Source organism: Octopus bimaculoides, chromosome 1 (genome assembly GCF_046866305.1).
Source record: "Octopus bimaculoides isolate indiv1 chromosome 1, ASM4686630v1, whole genome shotgun sequence".
Classification (NCBI taxonomy): Eukaryota; Metazoa; Mollusca; class Cephalopoda; order Octopoda; family Octopodidae; genus Octopus; species Octopus bimaculoides.
In genome coordinates this window covers 184,723,523-184,740,645 of record NC_142928.1, presented here as the reverse complement: position 1 = coordinate 184,740,645, position 17,123 = coordinate 184,723,523, and the positions used below count along the sequence as shown (strand labels likewise).

The 17,123-nt window shown below is 38.9% G+C and overlaps 1 protein-coding gene across 1 annotated transcript in view; it reads right to left on the bottom strand.

The window, feature by feature from the left end:
- Positions 1-14,273, bottom strand: part of LOC106879309 (spliceosome associated factor 3, U4/U6 recycling protein) — a 53,078-nt gene extending 38,805 nt beyond the window's left edge. The window contains exons 1-8 of the mRNA XM_089363821.1: positions 14,033-14,273; positions 11,294-11,420; positions 11,002-11,103; positions 8,533-8,717; positions 6,714-6,813; positions 5,424-5,551; positions 3,029-3,190; positions 1,650-1,788 (exon numbers count right to left, since the gene is read on the bottom strand). Coding sequence (XP_089219947.1) covers positions 1,650-1,788; positions 3,029-3,190; positions 5,424-5,551; positions 6,714-6,813; positions 8,533-8,717; positions 11,002-11,103; positions 11,294-11,420; positions 14,033-14,221 — 1,132 coding nt within the window. The 5' untranslated portion in view covers positions 14,222-14,273. The remainder of the gene's footprint in view (positions 1-1,649; positions 1,789-3,028; positions 3,191-5,423; positions 5,552-6,713; positions 6,814-8,532; positions 8,718-11,001; positions 11,104-11,293; positions 11,421-14,032) is intronic.
- Positions 14,274-17,123: the final 2,850 nt, after the last annotated feature.

Here is a 17,123-nt window from a genome sequence, read left to right as displayed (position 1 = left end):
AACCACCCGATAGAGTGTGCTGAGTGCTTTACACGTGGCACCAGCACAGGTGGTGATGAAGGCAGAAGTGGTAGGCAGCAAAACCAGAGAACCAGACCTCAGTTTGAGTGGATGGATGGAGTAAGGAACGCTTTGGTGGTCAGAGGTGTTGGAGTGAGAGAGGCAAAAGTTTACAAATAATAGGAAAGCTTGGAAAGTGTTTGTGGACGGATGAGTGAATTTTGATGTTTCTCAAAGGGGTACAGAACCAGCATGATGCGGCGGGGGTAAACCAGTATATGCTGTCGGGCCCTGCTGCTGATGGTGGGGATTGCGTTCTATGCCTTGACCCGAGCACAGAACAGGACTCGCCTTTTTGAGCTGGGAAATGAATGGGACGCCTGGTGTGTATCTTGCTGTGGCTACCCACTCCTAGAAAAAAATGGGGAATAGGCCCAGGTATATATATATATATATATATATATATATATATATATATATATATGTGTGTGGTAAGTAGCTTGCTTACCAACCATATGGTGCTGGGTTCAGTGGCACTGCATGGCACTTTGGGCAAGTGTCTTCTACTATAGCTTCGGGCAAATCAAAGCCTTGTGAGTGGATTTGGTCAACGGAAACTGAAAGAAGCCCATTGTATATATATTATTCATGTGTGTGTGTGTGTCTTTGTGTGTCTGTGTTTGTTCCCCCACCATTGCTTGACAACCGATGTTGGTGTGCTTATATCACTGTAACTTAACAGTTTGGCAAAAGAGACCGATAGAATAAGTACTAGTTTTACAAAGAATAAGTCCCAGGGTCGATTTGTTCGACTAAAGGCAGTGCTCCAGCATGGCCACAGTCAATAGACTGAAACAAGGAAAAGAAAATAAATAAATATATATATATATATATATATATATATATCAGCACAGGTAACAGTGAAAATTGTTGTTTTGTCAGTTTAACTGAAAATATGATGTACAGTTGATTCATCAAACCCATGATGATGATGGTAATGCTAACCATGTCACAATGATGTATTATACAGCCTGGCAATAACACAATGACGATATACTTTATAGCCTGGTATGACAGTGATTTGATGTACAACCCAGCTAATACAATGAAACAATATACAGCTTAGCATCAGCTGAATGTAAAACACAAACTGGTTATGACAATGATGTAGTGGAGGTGCAATGGCCCAGTGATTAGGGCAGTGGACTCGCGGTCATAGGATCGCAGTTTCGATTCCCAGACCGAGCTTTCTGAGTGTTTATTGAGCGAAAACACCTGAAGCTTCACGAGGCTCCGGCAGGGGATGGTGGCCAAACCTGCTATACTCTTTCACCACAACTTTCTCACACCCTTACTTCCTGATTCTGTTGTGTCTGTAACTCAAAGGGTCAGCCTTGTCACACTGTGTCACGCTGAATATCCCCGAGAACTACGTTAAGGGTACACGTGTCTGTGGAGTGCTCAACCACTTGCACGTTAATTTCACAAGCAGGCTGTTCTGTTGATCGGATCAACTGGAACCCTCGACGGAGTGCCAACATAACAACATGACAATGAGGTATTCTTGCCTGTGATGTAATTATGTAAAAGAGAGCCTGGACAGAGATACAACATGACAATGATGATGTATAAACATCAGTGATATTTACCTGTTATCTTCACATCTGGTTCCTTGTGTCGTTCCATTGCTAAGATATAACGACCCCACAGTTCTGCTTTCCAAGGACAATTTCTCACAGAACGTTCGTAAGCTGCCAGAACAACCTTTTTGATGGGCAACTTGGTGTCCTTAAATACAAAGAAACAAATAAAATTTTCAGTAAATCTGAAAGAGTCAAATTCCAAGTTTCTACAGGAACGAAATTTTTAAACTAGCATTGTGTGTTTCATTACTAAAGTGATTCTCAAGGTTTTTTGCCTAATAACCGACAGGAAAGCTTCCATATAGTCTTATGACCTGCTGGGAATTGTAAAACAAATGTCATTGAAACCACATCTGTCTTCCTTTAAAATTTATATGCTTCAGTGATTAGACTGTAGCCATGTTGGGCCATCTCCTTGAAGAATGAATAAACCAACTCCAGTACTTTTTTTTTAAGCCTGGCACTTTTTCTATCAACCTCTTTTGCCAAACTGCTAAGTTACAGGAAAGTAAACAAACTAACACCCGCTGTCAGGCAGTAGTGGAACACACAATCATCATCATTTAACGTCCGCTTTCCATGCTGGCATGGGTTGGACGGTTTGACAGGAGCTGGCAAGGCAGGAGCCTACACCATACTTCTGTGTCTGTTTTGGCAGGGTTTTTATGGTTAGATGCCCTTCCAAACACCAACCAACCAACCAACCAACCAATCAATCAGTAGAATGGATATATGTGTATGTGTGTGTTTATATTATACACACACATACATGATGGGCTTCTCTCAGTTTCTGTTGGACTTGGATGAAATGCCTTATGGTATGTTCTGGTTCTTGGTGTTTTGAGTTCAAATTCAGTTGGAAAGCAAGCTTCTTACCACACAATCAAATCTGCATCTGTATACTTTTTTATAAAATTTCCCAGAATAACAATTTTAAAAAGAAATTTAACAGGCACAGGCATGGCTGTGTGGTTAGGAAGTTTGCTTCCCAACCACATAGTTTCAGGTTCAGTCCCACTGCATGGCATCTTGGGCAAGCATCTTCTACTATAGTCTCGGGCCAACCAAGACTTTGTGAGTGGATTGGGTAGACGCAAACTGAATGAGGCCCATCATGTGCGTGCGTGTGTGTGTGTCTTTGTGTATGTGTTTGTTGTCTACCACTGCTCGACAACCAGTGTTGTAACTTAGCAGTTGGGCAAAAGGGACCAACAGAAAAAGCACCATGCTTTACAAGAAAGCATAACAAGCACTGGGGTTGATTTGTTCGACTAAAATTCTTCAAGGTGGTGCCCCAGCATGGTCGCAGTCTAATGACTGAAACAAAAGATAAAAGTAAAAGAAACAAAAACAAAAAAAAAACAATTAACTAATGATACACTCACCAAATAGCGTGTATACTGGAGCCAAAGTTCTGCATTCAGGTATCCATGTGTGATTGCCCGTTCATATATACACTGTATTCGGGCAGGGTCGTCCAGACTAAGTTCATATTCAATGTATTTATAATAAGCTTCCATCTTGGCATAATACTCATCTGTTGCAGCCTGAAAATATTCCAACATAACAAACGGTCAACAGAGTAAAGAAAGAAAAGAAGAAACACAAACTAATTGCCCCACTCTTGCACATCGTCTACTTTAGCTACTCCTCCCTTGTTGCATCTCTGAGGGAAAACATCTAAGTCTCAGTCCTTCTCCAGAGTGCAACCCACTGGAACACCTTTCCCCACAAACTGGTTTTTATAAGGTGAAATTCAACATCAACCGTAACAATATATCATGCGAGGAAAGGCCAATAAAGGCCATGGACACTGCACCTTTTCTCTTGATTAACTCAAAATAAAATATAAAATAACAATAGCATCATCATCGTTTAACGTCCACTTTCCATGCTAGCATGGGTTAGACGATTTGACTGAGGACTGGTGAACCAGATGGCTGCACCAGGCTCCAATCTGATTTGGCAGAGTTTCTACAGCTGGATGCCCTTCCTAATGCCAACCACTCCGAGAGTGTAGTGGGTGCTTTTTACATGACACTGGCGCGAAGGCCAGTCAGGCGGTACTGGCAACGGCTACGCTCGAAATGGTGTATTTTATGTGCCACTCGCACAAGAGCCAGTACAGCAGCACTGGCAATGACCTCGCTTGAATGTCTTTTCACGTGCCAGGAAGGCAACACTGGTAACGATCATGCTCAAATGGTGCTATTTACGTGCCACTGGCACGGAAGCCAGACAGCTGCTCTGGCAATGATCACACTTGAACGGTGCTCTTAGCACTCCACTGGTACAGGTACCATCACGATGTGTGCTTTAAATTTTTAAATAACCATTAGGTGCCAGTTCAACGCTGGGGTCAATGTAATCAACTAGCCTCCAACCCAAATTTCAGACCTTGTGCCTATAGTAGAAAGATGCTGTATCTTAGACCCACCCTAACCACATCAGTAAGGAATTTCTCATCATCACTTAATGCCCACTTTTCCATGTTTGTATTGGTTAGATGGAATTTATAGAGGCAGACTTTTTTCTACAGCTGGATGCCTTTCATGTCACCAACCCATACCTGTTTTTAAGCAAGGAAATGATTTTCCCATAGAAAGTCTTTCATGAAAGACTGAAAACAAACAACCACACTTGTAAGATGATGAAGCTCATTTACAAGCATTACATATCTAGACATAGGTACACACATACACCCACATGATGGGCTTCTTTCAGTTTCTGATTTCTTTATTGCCCACAAGCGGCTAAACATAGAAGGGACAGACAAAGGGATTAAGTCATTAAGTCAATTATATCGACCCCAGTGCGTAACTGGTACTTAATTTATCGACCTCGAAAGGATGAAAGGCTAAGTCGACCTCGGCGGAATTTGAACTCAGAATGTAACGGCAGACGAAATACCGCTAAGCATTGTGTTTGGCGTGCTAACGTTTCTGCCAGCTCGCTTCTTTCAGTTTCTGTCTTTTTGTCTACCAAATCCATTCACAGGGCTTTGGCTGGCCTTAGGCTATAGTAGAAGAAACATACTTAAGGTGCTGCATTGTGGGATTGAACCCAAGACCACATAGTTGGAAAGCAAGCTTCTTAGCCACAAGGCCATGCCTGCACCTGTAAGCAAATATAAATAACTGACACACTCATGAATGAGGCTACACAGGAAAGTTAATTCATAAATGTAAATTACAAAACTAACAAACTATCTGCCTTCAAATTAAAAACTAATCACATACCTCTGATGAGATTGCAAAACAACTTCTCATATGGAACAAATATGAGGTCGACGAAAAAGTTTTTGGGCGCTGAGTTAAAATAATGCATTTTTATATGGTGCAACTTGATTGAGTCTACGATGCGCTGGTTGAAAAGTACCCAAGACTTGTTCATCGAAAACACGCTTTGTTTCAACAGGACAATGTAAAGCCGCATACCACCAGAAAGACCAGGTGTGGAAGTTCTGCCGCATCCAGCCTATAGTTCAGACATCGTTCCATCTGACTACGGTCTCTTCCGATCAATGCAACACTTTATGAAAGGTTGCCGATTTGAGTCATTCAATGAAGTTGAAGAAGCCTGTTAAATTTTCGATTCAAAACCAAAGGATTGATACTTTGACCAAATCTGAAAGCTTGCAGATCATTGGCAGAAGGTCGTGGAAAATGATGGTCTTTATTTTGAAGAATAGTTGTTGTTGTTTTTGAATAAACACTTGCATAAAAAAATCATTATTTTAACATGGTGCACAAACTTTTTCCTCAACCTGGTAATACATACCAGTTCTTTTTCAAAAGGTTTTAATTTTTCCAATTTACTGAGTGTCTGCTGGTAAATCTGTTGGAAGGTTTTGTCCGATGCCAGTTCAGGGAACCATTCCTTCACTTCAGCGTATGTTTCTTTAATTCCTGCAAGAATAATAATGTTCACATCATAGCATTCTTGAAAAAGAAAACTTACTATTCAGCTTTATAACAGAATATATCAATATTCTTTTCTACTCTAGGCACAAGGCCCAAAATTTTGGGGTAGGAGGCCAGTCGATTAGAGTGACCCCAGTACACAACTGGTACTTAATTTATCGACCCTGAAAGGATGAAAGGCAAAGTTGACCTCGGCAGAATTTGAACTCAGAACGTAAAGACAGATGAAACACTGCTAAGCATTTCACTTGGCATGCTCGCTGCCTTAGAATATAACAATATTATATAAGGAACATGTGTTTATGTGTCATAATGGGAAGAGAGTTCTGAGGTTTCAGAAAGGGGACAGTCTCCAAATTCCTGTCTACACATGGAGTATTAACACTACTAGGTTTTATTCAATAAAAGGAGGTGCTCCAGCATGGCCACAGTGAAATGACTGAAACAAATAAAAGAATAAAAGAAAAGAATATACAAAAAGAGAGAGATCATCATCATCATCAACATTTGACATCTGTTTTCTATGCTGGCATGGATTGGAAGGTTTGACAGGAGCCGGCCAGCTGGAGTGCTGCACTAGGCTCCAGTTGTCTGTTTTGCTACGGTTTCTATGTCTGGGTGCCCTTTTTAATGCCAACCACTTTACAGAGTGTACTGGGTGCTTTTTACATGGCAGCAGCACAGAAAAAAATGAATACAAGTTTGCCCAGATACAAACCTGGAATCTTCTGATTTGTAGTCAGACATGTTATACAAATGTAACTAGATGTTCATGCACATAAACAGAGAGAGAGAGAGAGAGTGAGTGAGTGAGAGAGAGTGAGAGAGAGAGAGAGAGAGGCAGGAGGGAGAGAATGAAAAAAACATTTAAATGGCTGATGTCATCATCATCATCGTTTAACGTCCGCCTTCCATGCTAGCATGGGTTGGACGATTTGACTGAGGACTGGTGAAACCAGATGGCTACACCAGGCTCCAATCTGATGTCAAATAACCAAATGTTGAACTAGCATTGCTAAACAGGCAGCACCAAAATGTTTTGTACTACCATTCAGAAGAAACCTTTTAATGATCAATTACTTTCTTAAAAAATGAAATAATGTAAGAAAATCATTGACAACAATGGTCAATTATGAAGAAGACTTACCAAGGAGCGGCACTGAAAGTTGGCGCTTAAACAGTGAAACCAACCGAGATCTCTGTTCAATATATGCTGGATTAGGCTTGCCTGAGTCTGCTTCTTCTGGCTGTCAAAGACAAAAGGAAGACGAGAAAATCAAATGTAGTCTAAAGTATTTACTCTTATTCATCATGGAACATTTTGTTTTGGAGATAAGGGAGTGTTGAGTAAAGGATATCAAATAAAAGAGTTATTTGGAATATTTACGACGACATGTTTCTACATAAAAGTAATTAAATAGTGGTTAAGCAGGTATAAGCATAGCTGTGTGGTTTGGAAGCTTGCTTTGCGAGCGCATGGTTTTGAGTTCAGCCCCACTGCACAGCACCTTCGGCAACTACTGAAGCCCCAGGATAACCAATATCTTGCCAGCAGATTTGGTAGATAGAAAAAGCATGGAAGCTTGGAATGCTGTTGTGTATGTGTGTGCATGACCCAACTCTGTGGAGTGGTTGATATTAGGAAGGGCATCCAGCTGTAAAAACCATGCCAAAACAGACACAGAAAAGCATGGGGAAGGCTCCTGCCTGGCTAGATCCTGCCAAACTGTCCAAGCCATGTCAGCATGGAAGAAGGATGTTAAACGATGATGATGATATATATCATTCATCATCACCACCATTTAATGCCTGTTTTCTATGCTGGCATGGGTCAGCCGGTTTGACAGGAAGTGGCAAGGCCAGCAGCCACACCTGGTTCCATTGCTTATATATATATAAGTGCTTGTGCTTCCTCTGTTAGGAAGCACAAGCACTTACACACATGACAGAAAATTCTGCCTACCAAATTCAATCACAAGGTTTCAGTTGGCCTATGGCTGTAGCAGAAGACACTTTGCCAAGGTGCCATGCAGTGGGACTGAACCCGAAACCATGTGGCTGGGAAAAAAAGCTTCCTAACCACACAGCCATATATCATCATCATCATCATCATTTTACGTCCGCTTTCCATGCTAGCATGGGTTAGACGATTTGACTGAGGACTGGCGAACCAGATGGCTGCACCAGGCTCCATTCTGATCTGGCAGAGTTTCTACTGCTGGATGCCCTTCCTAACGCCAACCACTTTACAGTGTCATTTATCTCAACCTAGTGTTTGTAAGTGGATGTATGGTCATTCATTCACAGTTCTGTATCCATCATCATCATCATTTTACAGAGTGTAATGGGTGCTTTTCATCTGGTACCAGCACCATGAACTTTCTCACAATTTCCATTTCTGTAAAGGCGGTGAGCTGGCAGAAATGTTAGCACACCGGGCGAAATGCTTAGTGATATTACGTGTGCTGTTACGTTCTGAGTTCAAACTCCACCGAGGTCGACTTTGCCTTTCATCCTTTCGGGGTCGATGTAATCGACTTAACTTTGTCTGTCCTTCTTTGTCCCCTCTATGTTTAGCCCCTTGTGGGCAATGAAAAAATAAATGCTTAGCGGTATTTTGTTTGTCTTTACGTTCTGAGTTCAAATTCTGCCAAGGTTGATTTTACCATTCATCCTTTCGGGATTGATAAATTAACTACCAGTTGCATACTGAGGTCAATGTAATTGACTGCCCCCCCACTCCCCAAAAATTTCAGGCCTTGTGCCTAGATTAGAAAAGAAAAGAATTTCCATTTATCAAATTCACTCACACAGCATTAGTCAGCCCTGTATTATACAGGTAGACACTTGCCCAAGGTGCCATGCAGTGGGACTGAACTCAGAACCAAGAGGTCGAGAAGCAAGTTTCTTAACCACATAACCACATCTATGAAAGAATAAGCAACTAAATAAGTGAAACGACATACCTCAAGACCAGCTAAAATAGCATTTTCAAACTCTCTGTAAGCATCCCATATGTTGGCACCTTTCACAACATGAAGTCCAACTTCAGTGACAGCTCGATCAAAAATAGCTCTTACATGAGAAATACCATTTGGTGATCCCATTCCTCCAATGGCATACTGGACATATTCTAGCCAGACATCAACAGCTAAATATGAGCAAATAAAAGTAACAGAAAAGAATTAGTCAAGAAGGAAACAATAATAACAACCATAAAATAAATACTTTAATTGATGGTGAATTAAGAAAGGATTATTTTAATAAGATCTAGGTAATGCTTAGGGGCAAAACTAGGTTTTATCTTTTACTGGTTTGGCTTGGAGGAAGGGACAACTTGCTCCAAAGGGAGCCTTTGTAGACCCTCTAAAGCAGGTAAAATTGATGTGGTTAATATTTGTGTTAAACATTTGCAAGTTTACAGCAGCAGGAGAAACGTGTAGAGAGGAATTTTCAGGTCAATATTGCGTGGAGGAAGGACTGGGTGTAGTGACTAGAGCAGGGTCTAGAAGGGTGGTGGTGGGCACAGTATAGGTAATGAGAAGGTGGTGAGGTGGTAAAATTGTTAGCACACTAGGCAAAAAGCTTAGTGGTGTTCCATGCACCTTTGCATTCTGAGCTTGGATTCCAAGATCAACTTTGTCTTTCATCCTTTCATCATCATCGTCGTGTGTCTTAAATTCGGGTTTTGTCCTTGTTAATGGGGTGGCCAGATCTACCTAAATGCCATAGCAACCGAGGTAGGCAGGTGCAGCCCACCCCAACTATTGGGCTGGCTGGTGCCCATTCTCCTTTGCTATCATGAAGTTTTTTTTGGAGCTGGATTTTCTACAGGGAACATGTCCTTGCTTAACCCCAAACTCAGTTTCTAGACATGAATGGTCCTGAGACCAAGGCCTCTACCAGGGTTGATAAAATAAGTACCGGCTGAGCCCTGGGGTCAATGTACCCAACTTACTTCCTCCTCCTGAACTTGCTGACCTTATTCCAAAATTTAAAACCAATATGGGTAAGGAGATGAGAAGAGATGAATTGGGAGCACTGAGTAGAGGCAACACAAAACCTTTCAGCTACAAAGAGCAGAGAAGATACAGCACATTTCTGTGAATGAAAGGTTGGATTGAGATATGTTGTGAGTGACTTCATGTCAATTAGTCAAGTGGCCATTCTTTGAAAGTGATCTAGGATGTCTGTGTGTAGCAGAAACACTGTCCCAAATGTGAGGACAGTATTATATTGTAAGACAGACAGAAGGAAATAGTGTAGATCTATTTAGAACAGGATAACACAGGTTTGATTTAAAAGGAAAGAAACAGGCAGAAAAAAAAATGATCATCTTCAATAATGTACATTTTCAGCAGTGCTGACTCCCTTTTTAATGTTTTACACTATTTTCAATTAATCCATTAATACTAATCATAATGTAGGTGAAAGACCACAGATTTGTGAGGAAAAGAATATACTATTATATCAATGTCCAACCCATGCTAGCATGGAAAGCGGACGTTAAACGATGATGATGATCAATCCAAGTACTTAACTACTACTCATTCTATTGACCATTCATTATGTAGCTTCATTAGAAGATTCTAAAGAGATATCTAGCCAAGCACATTGTAATTGTAAATGTTAGAGAGTTAAGAATAATAGATGGTTCGAGAAATTTGAATATTAAAATTCATCAGATCAACCAATAAAATGTTTGATTTCACTGATATAACAAGGTCAATGACCTGTTATATCAGAAAACATCATTGTAAAAATTATTGCTGTGGTTCACAAAATATTGTAAAAATTATTGCTGATAACAGTATGAATGTCACGAGTTCTTATTAGTTCAACAACAACAAAAAAGAAGCCTGCACCAGATTTCTGTAACTCTTTTCGCAGGATTTTTACAGCTGGATGCCCTTCCTAACACCAACCACTCAGCAGAGGGGACTTAGTGCTCTTTATGTGGCACAAACACAGGTGAGGTCAGTTTTTCTAAGGTTTTTACAGTTGGATGCCCTTCTGAACACCAACCACTTTACAGTGTGGACTGGGTACTTTTAAGTACTTACGTGGACAGGGTCACCAGGTAAGACAAAAAAAAAAATCACTTTTGAGAGGGGAGGGTGCATTGGAAGAGGTGATCTTGTGTCAGACAATGAAAGGCTATAGTGAGACAGAGAGACAGAAACAGGTGTCTTGTAGAAGAAGTACATGGTTACCTGGCCAGAGAGAGAGAGATCAGGAATGAAGACAGAAACAGGTGTGCTGCTGTAAAGGAAATACATGGTTACTGAACCTGATGGAAGTACAGGAGAGAGAGAGTGGGAAACAGCAGGATAGAGATGGTGGCAGAGTGCCGGGCATACTCACAAGAGACGGGGATCAGAATATAAATGAGATGGTTGAGTAAAGGAAGAGAGAGATATAGATAAAACAAGTACCAAGGTAATCAGAAACAGCTTTATCAAAAAGCTTTTCAATCCTTTCACGATCGTCTTCAGTTGCTAGAGATACTTCATCTTTCAACCATTCCAGCCATAATTCTGAAATGAAACAAAGAACACAGAATTTAAAAATGTAGTACAATAAACTCATCCTGCATAAACTCTACTCGGAGAACATATGACAGAGACACAGAAGTTAAAGTGGGAAAATCAAAGAGCGAGATTCATGCATCCAGCACTTGTTACTTGGTACCATGCAGCATATTCTCTCATTTGGAATCTGACTTACCTTCAGTTAAAGGAAATATTTCACTCATGTATTGTCTCGCTGCTCTCAACCTCTCTAGTTCTCCGGCTTGTCTCAGTGCTCTGATTAAATCCAGATGTGGAGCATATGTATAAGGGTAACTGAGAATCTGTTACAAAAAAAAAAGAAAAACACAATATGAAGAAGGATCTCACACCAAAACGAGGTTCCTAAGCAACTTTACTGTTTACTATCAAAAGAGAGCAATAACCAGTATTAATTAATAGGGTAACACTCATCATCATTTAACGCCCACTTTTCCTTGCTTGCATGGGTCAGGCAGAATTTGTTGATCCATTTCTTACGACCAGAGACCCTTCTTGTTAATCCTCACTTGTTTTCAAGCAAGGTAGTGTTGTTCTACGCTCAAACATATTTCTCACATAAGACTGGAAATAAAAAAAAACATCTTTTGATTGATGAAGATGCTTACTCTATTACATGTTTCAGTCATTTTTGACTGTGGCCATGCTGGAGCACCACCTTTAGTTGAGCAAATCGACCCCAGGACTTATTCTTTGTTGGCCTAGTACTTATTCTATCAGTCTCTTTTGCCGAACCGTTAAGTTACGGGGACGTAAACACAGCAGCATCAGTTGTCAAGCGACGTTTGGGGGGACAAATACAGACACAAACATATATATATATATATATATATATATATATACGATGGGCTTCTTTCAGTTTCCGTCTACCAAATCCACTCACAAGGCTTTGGTTGGCCCGAGGCTATAGTAGAAGACGCTTACTCAAGATGCCACGCAGTGGGACTGAACCCAGAACCATGTGGTTGGTAAGCAAGCTACTTACCACACGCCTATATGTGTATGTATCTATATACATATATATATATATATATATATATATATATACACACACATACACACGTACATACATCCATCATCATTTAGCATCTGCTTTCCGTGCTGATATGGGTTAGACAGTTTGACTGGAACTGTGCACTAAGTTACAGTCCGATTAGGCATAGTTTGTATGACACACACACACGTGCATGTGAGGACACATGGCCTCGTGGTTAGGGTGTTGCCCTCACAATCGAGTGATCATGAGTTTGAATCCCGGACCAAGCAGCACATTGTGTTCTTGAACAAAACACTTCATTACATGTTGCTCCAGTCTACTCAGCTGTAAACGGGTCACCCTGCGATGGACTAGCCTTCAGACCAGTAGGGAAAATATTGGCCTGCTCGCCTGACCAGCAAGGTGGCATCATCCGAAAGCTAAAACAAGGCAATGTGCCTTTTGACCAGCGAAGTATAACAACATCTAATAACCTGGTCGTTCACCAGCTTATATATACGCGCGTGCGCGCTGTCTTTGTATTTTTCACCACTTGACAATTAGTGGTTCTGTTTTTCTTTTTGTCCCCCATAACTAAGCGATTGGGCAAAAGGGAACGGTAGAATAAATACCAGATTTTAAAAAAGAAAAAAGTGCTGGGCTCGGATTGTTCGACTAAAAGTCTTCAGAAGTTTTTAATTTATCCAATTATTTTGGTTTAAGACAAGAAATTTTAGCATCTGATTTTAAAAGTTAGTGCATTTTCTTTGGAAAAGTTATGATTAGCTCGTGAATATCTTAGAACTTGGCATCAGTTTCAAAATTTGTGTAACACAAAATTATAAAACTCTTTCTCTTGCTTTTTGTATTTATTTCATTTATAATAAAACATTAATAATAAGGGACGTAACTCTATGTTATGTTGACAAATCTATATGGAGGAGGAACTATCACAAGAAGCTAAAACAATTTTAGGGTTTTCGTTCCGTTATATTCACCACGTTTTACTTTATATTATGATTATAAATATAAATATATATATATATATATATATGTCTTAAAATAAAATATAAATGCATAGTAATTAATATGCGGCTAACTATTCTTCCGTTTTAAATTTGAAAATAACAACAATAACAAAGATGCCTGTCTGTATAGGGTAACTATAGAAAACAAATAGAGTAGGATTTCTGAAAAGAATGTAGTCAACTGTTAGAGAACTGTGCTATAGATATAGCTAGGCGGAGAACAGAAAACGAATAATAAAAAGCAACGGTAATCTGATATATATATATGTGTGTATATATACATATACATATATATATATATATATATATATATATATATATATATATTGGTCATTTCAAAGAGAACGCTTAAGATTCCATTGTACGTTCGTTGTGTTATCTCACCTGATTATCTTCTTATAGATTATTTTATCGATAAATCTGTACAGAAAAAAAAAATTAACACACAACACACACGTTACATTACACACATATACAAGGGGATTATATATATATATATATATATATATATATATATATATATATATATATATATATATATATATATATATATATTCAATAGTTCTTTTGATAAAGTTAAAGAAAAATGACACAATTCTAAGGTTGATAAAGAGTCTACTGAACCGATTCCTAAAACATGTCTCGTAGTTATTTATTCAATCGAACACGAAGAGGGAAAATGCGAGCCTTCTGGAATTTGAAGAGGGACAAAAACAACTGCAATCTTCCTTAGTTCGGTTATCTACTAACTAGGGCATCTACCCCCGTTCCAAACTCAATAACACTACGATAACAACAGTAATAATAATAATAAACACTTAAATTAAGAAAGTAAAACAAAAACATAAAAATACATGAAATAGAAAGAAGAGGGATTTGTTAAATTACTTACTTGCTCTTCTAGACAACGTATTTTTTCTTTCTCTGCTTCATCGTCATCTTCGGAATCCAGTTCAGAACTACTGTCATCTCCTTCCTCAGGCTCCATTTCTTCGTCTTCTTGACACAGCATCAAACTGTCGTCCTCGCTTGGTGACATTTCACTCACCGCCGGTTCGTCAACATCACCTTTATCCGACATTTTTAAACGTCAATATCTGCCTCCTTTTTTCTAAAGAGCGACTTCTCTAAGCAAAGATAACTTGGGGTGGCCAAGAAAATTTTTTTTTTTACCCAATTGTTTTCTTTAATTATCACTATTACTACAATTGTAAATAATAGTAATGTTTTATAGAACAAAATAGAAATATTGAATAAAAGAAAAAGAATATATATGCATATATATATATATATATATATATATACTGGTAGTTATTAAAATGGCATGTAAAAAAATAAAAATAAAAATAGAACTAGAGTTTAGTCTTCTAAAGAATCTTCCAAGAACTGTGTTGGATAAAATATCTGATTGACGTCAGTTAGGTGGGAAAAAGGGGTTCGTTTTATTGGTTAATGTCAAATTCCAATATTCTAAATTTGACATATTTCTTATATTTTGTGAACATCTGCTTCCAATATCCCACTTCAGGTAAACCGAAGTTCTTCCTTGAAGCTACTGTCCCTCTTCTCATTTAAGCAATGCACTATATATATATATATATATATATATATATATATATATATATATAGCTCAAAGCTACAATACATACACACATACACACGTTTACGAGAGAAGAGATAAATCTGAAGTCGGCTATAACTGACCAGGCATTTTAATAATCGATAAAATATACGTATTAGGTCATGTTGCATTTAATATCTGTAGATAATAAATTAAGACTGTTTCTCATATTACGGACAGCAGTCGAAGTGAGCCAATTATATTTGTTCTGGGATGCATCGTCTACTGCAATTAATTGGAGCACATACGTATAGCAGGCAGACCTGTCTACCTTTTATCGTTTTTCTTGCATCAAGGAGCAGGGGATAAGTAGGTTAGCGTAACCTAGCACTATTTACAAAAGTCTTTTATACAGACGAAAAACAGTGTGAGCATCCTCTCACCCTACAATCACCACTACTACCACCACTACATTGCCTCGACACTTTCGTTACCTCTTTCCCTCCCGCCCCCATTTCTTCATTTTTTTAATATACTTTTCGCATTTTTATGTACTTTTTCTCTTTTTATTTTTTATTTTTTCTTCCTTTTAGCAAAGATAAAAACTACATCTGACACAGCTTTCGATATTATTCGTTTATTTAAAGACGAGGATCAGAGTTCATAACCTTTTATTGCAGTTCTTTTTTGACTGGCGAATTGAATTAACTGGATTTAGGTACTCAGAGGCGCCATTCGCATGGAAAACAATAATTAAGTTAATGCTAATATGTTTAATGTAACGAACAAAATAAATTTAATTGGAAATACTTAATGGCAAAAGAAAGACAACAGTAACTTAATGACTAAAATTATTTTGCTCATTTTGTACAAGGAAAGCAGTTTAGGACACGTTCCTATTTTATGAGACCTACTCAACGAAGCATAGAATTCACCGAGCACGCCACGATTAAGAGTAATTGACGTACAATCTATATTTTTTTAATATACTAATTTTTCATGCCTACTAGTGATTCCCTCAAGATTTCTTAAACAAGTATGGAGAAGCTTTCACTATGAAGGTCTAATAAGTAAGAAATATATCCGCAATTGTCTCCCCTACATGTCGAAATGATTTTAAAGAAATATATACACTCATTGAGCTAATGCTGTCTTTTTCTCCTTGCATTAACATTTCTTAGTGGAGTTTCAAGACATCCTGTATTAACTGTGCTAAGATTATACTTTAGTGTAAGATGTGTAAGGGACGACCGTGCGAACTCAAAAAAGGAGATATGGTGACGAATGGAAAAACAGAGGACTCCTTTTATTTAAACGCGTCACACGGTCGAACATACAAATATATATATCAAAGATGATATACATGATATGTTATGCGACGATAACATAGATGACCAGTAATGAAAGACCACAACCGTATTAGATGAATAACAGAGATATTTATTATGGCGTTAAAGATGTATGTCTGTGTGAGAGTGTGAATGCGACATATAAGAACATAATCAAAGACAGGCCGTCATACAAAGTAAAGTGTGTATGTGAGTGATACATGTATGTGTATGTGAAATATTACAGCAGATAGAAAGAGTCAATAACACGTAAGCAATTATACCAGTTCGTTAGTACACTATAGGAAAAGTTCTGTATGTGAAAGTGAGGAAAGGCTGAGTGTGGCAGAGCTGATCACTAGTTGTGATGTCGTGGCATCGATGCCGGGCCGTGATTCTTGTTATACAGATGTTCGTCGCTGGCTGAGAACTCTTGTCTGTTTATTTACCGTGGTGAAGCTGAGTCACCTAACAGAATCGAAGAGAGAGATGTGCCGCGGTAGTTTGGTGTACATAGAAAGTCGTGTAGACGCTGGTGGAGATTGTTGCTGGTTAGTAGTAATCGTGTTGGTCATGACGATGATGCTGGATAGTAGTCGTAGACTCGTATTGCTGATGTGGCGACGGCGGTGGTCATCGGGGCTGGACGAAGCTGTTGAAGTGGTCGCTGGAACTGCTGCTGCTGTCGTGTGGTACACGGAACAGTTCTCAAAGAGAAACTGGACCGAGACAAATTTGTGGGGTATGAGTTGATCTATATATAGCGTTAAGAGGGCTCCAAATGCCTTCAGAATTTTACTCTATCACGTGACCTTATTAGGGGCCGTGATTGGTCAGTTTGCGTTCTGGCGGGAAAGGTTCGAAGAAGTTGCCGATTCGAATAATAATCAGTCACGTGATGACAAGGAATGGGTTCTCTACTACGCTCGCATTTATTTATATTTAAATGAGAAGATTGTATGTAATGGCGATAGTAGTTTGTATCTAATGGCGGGAGGTAGTTTCACTACAGATGTAAGGTTTCAGTTCTGAATATTTTGTTATTGTCTGTATGGAGAGTATTATCAAGACATGATGATAATTTCTTTAGTGAT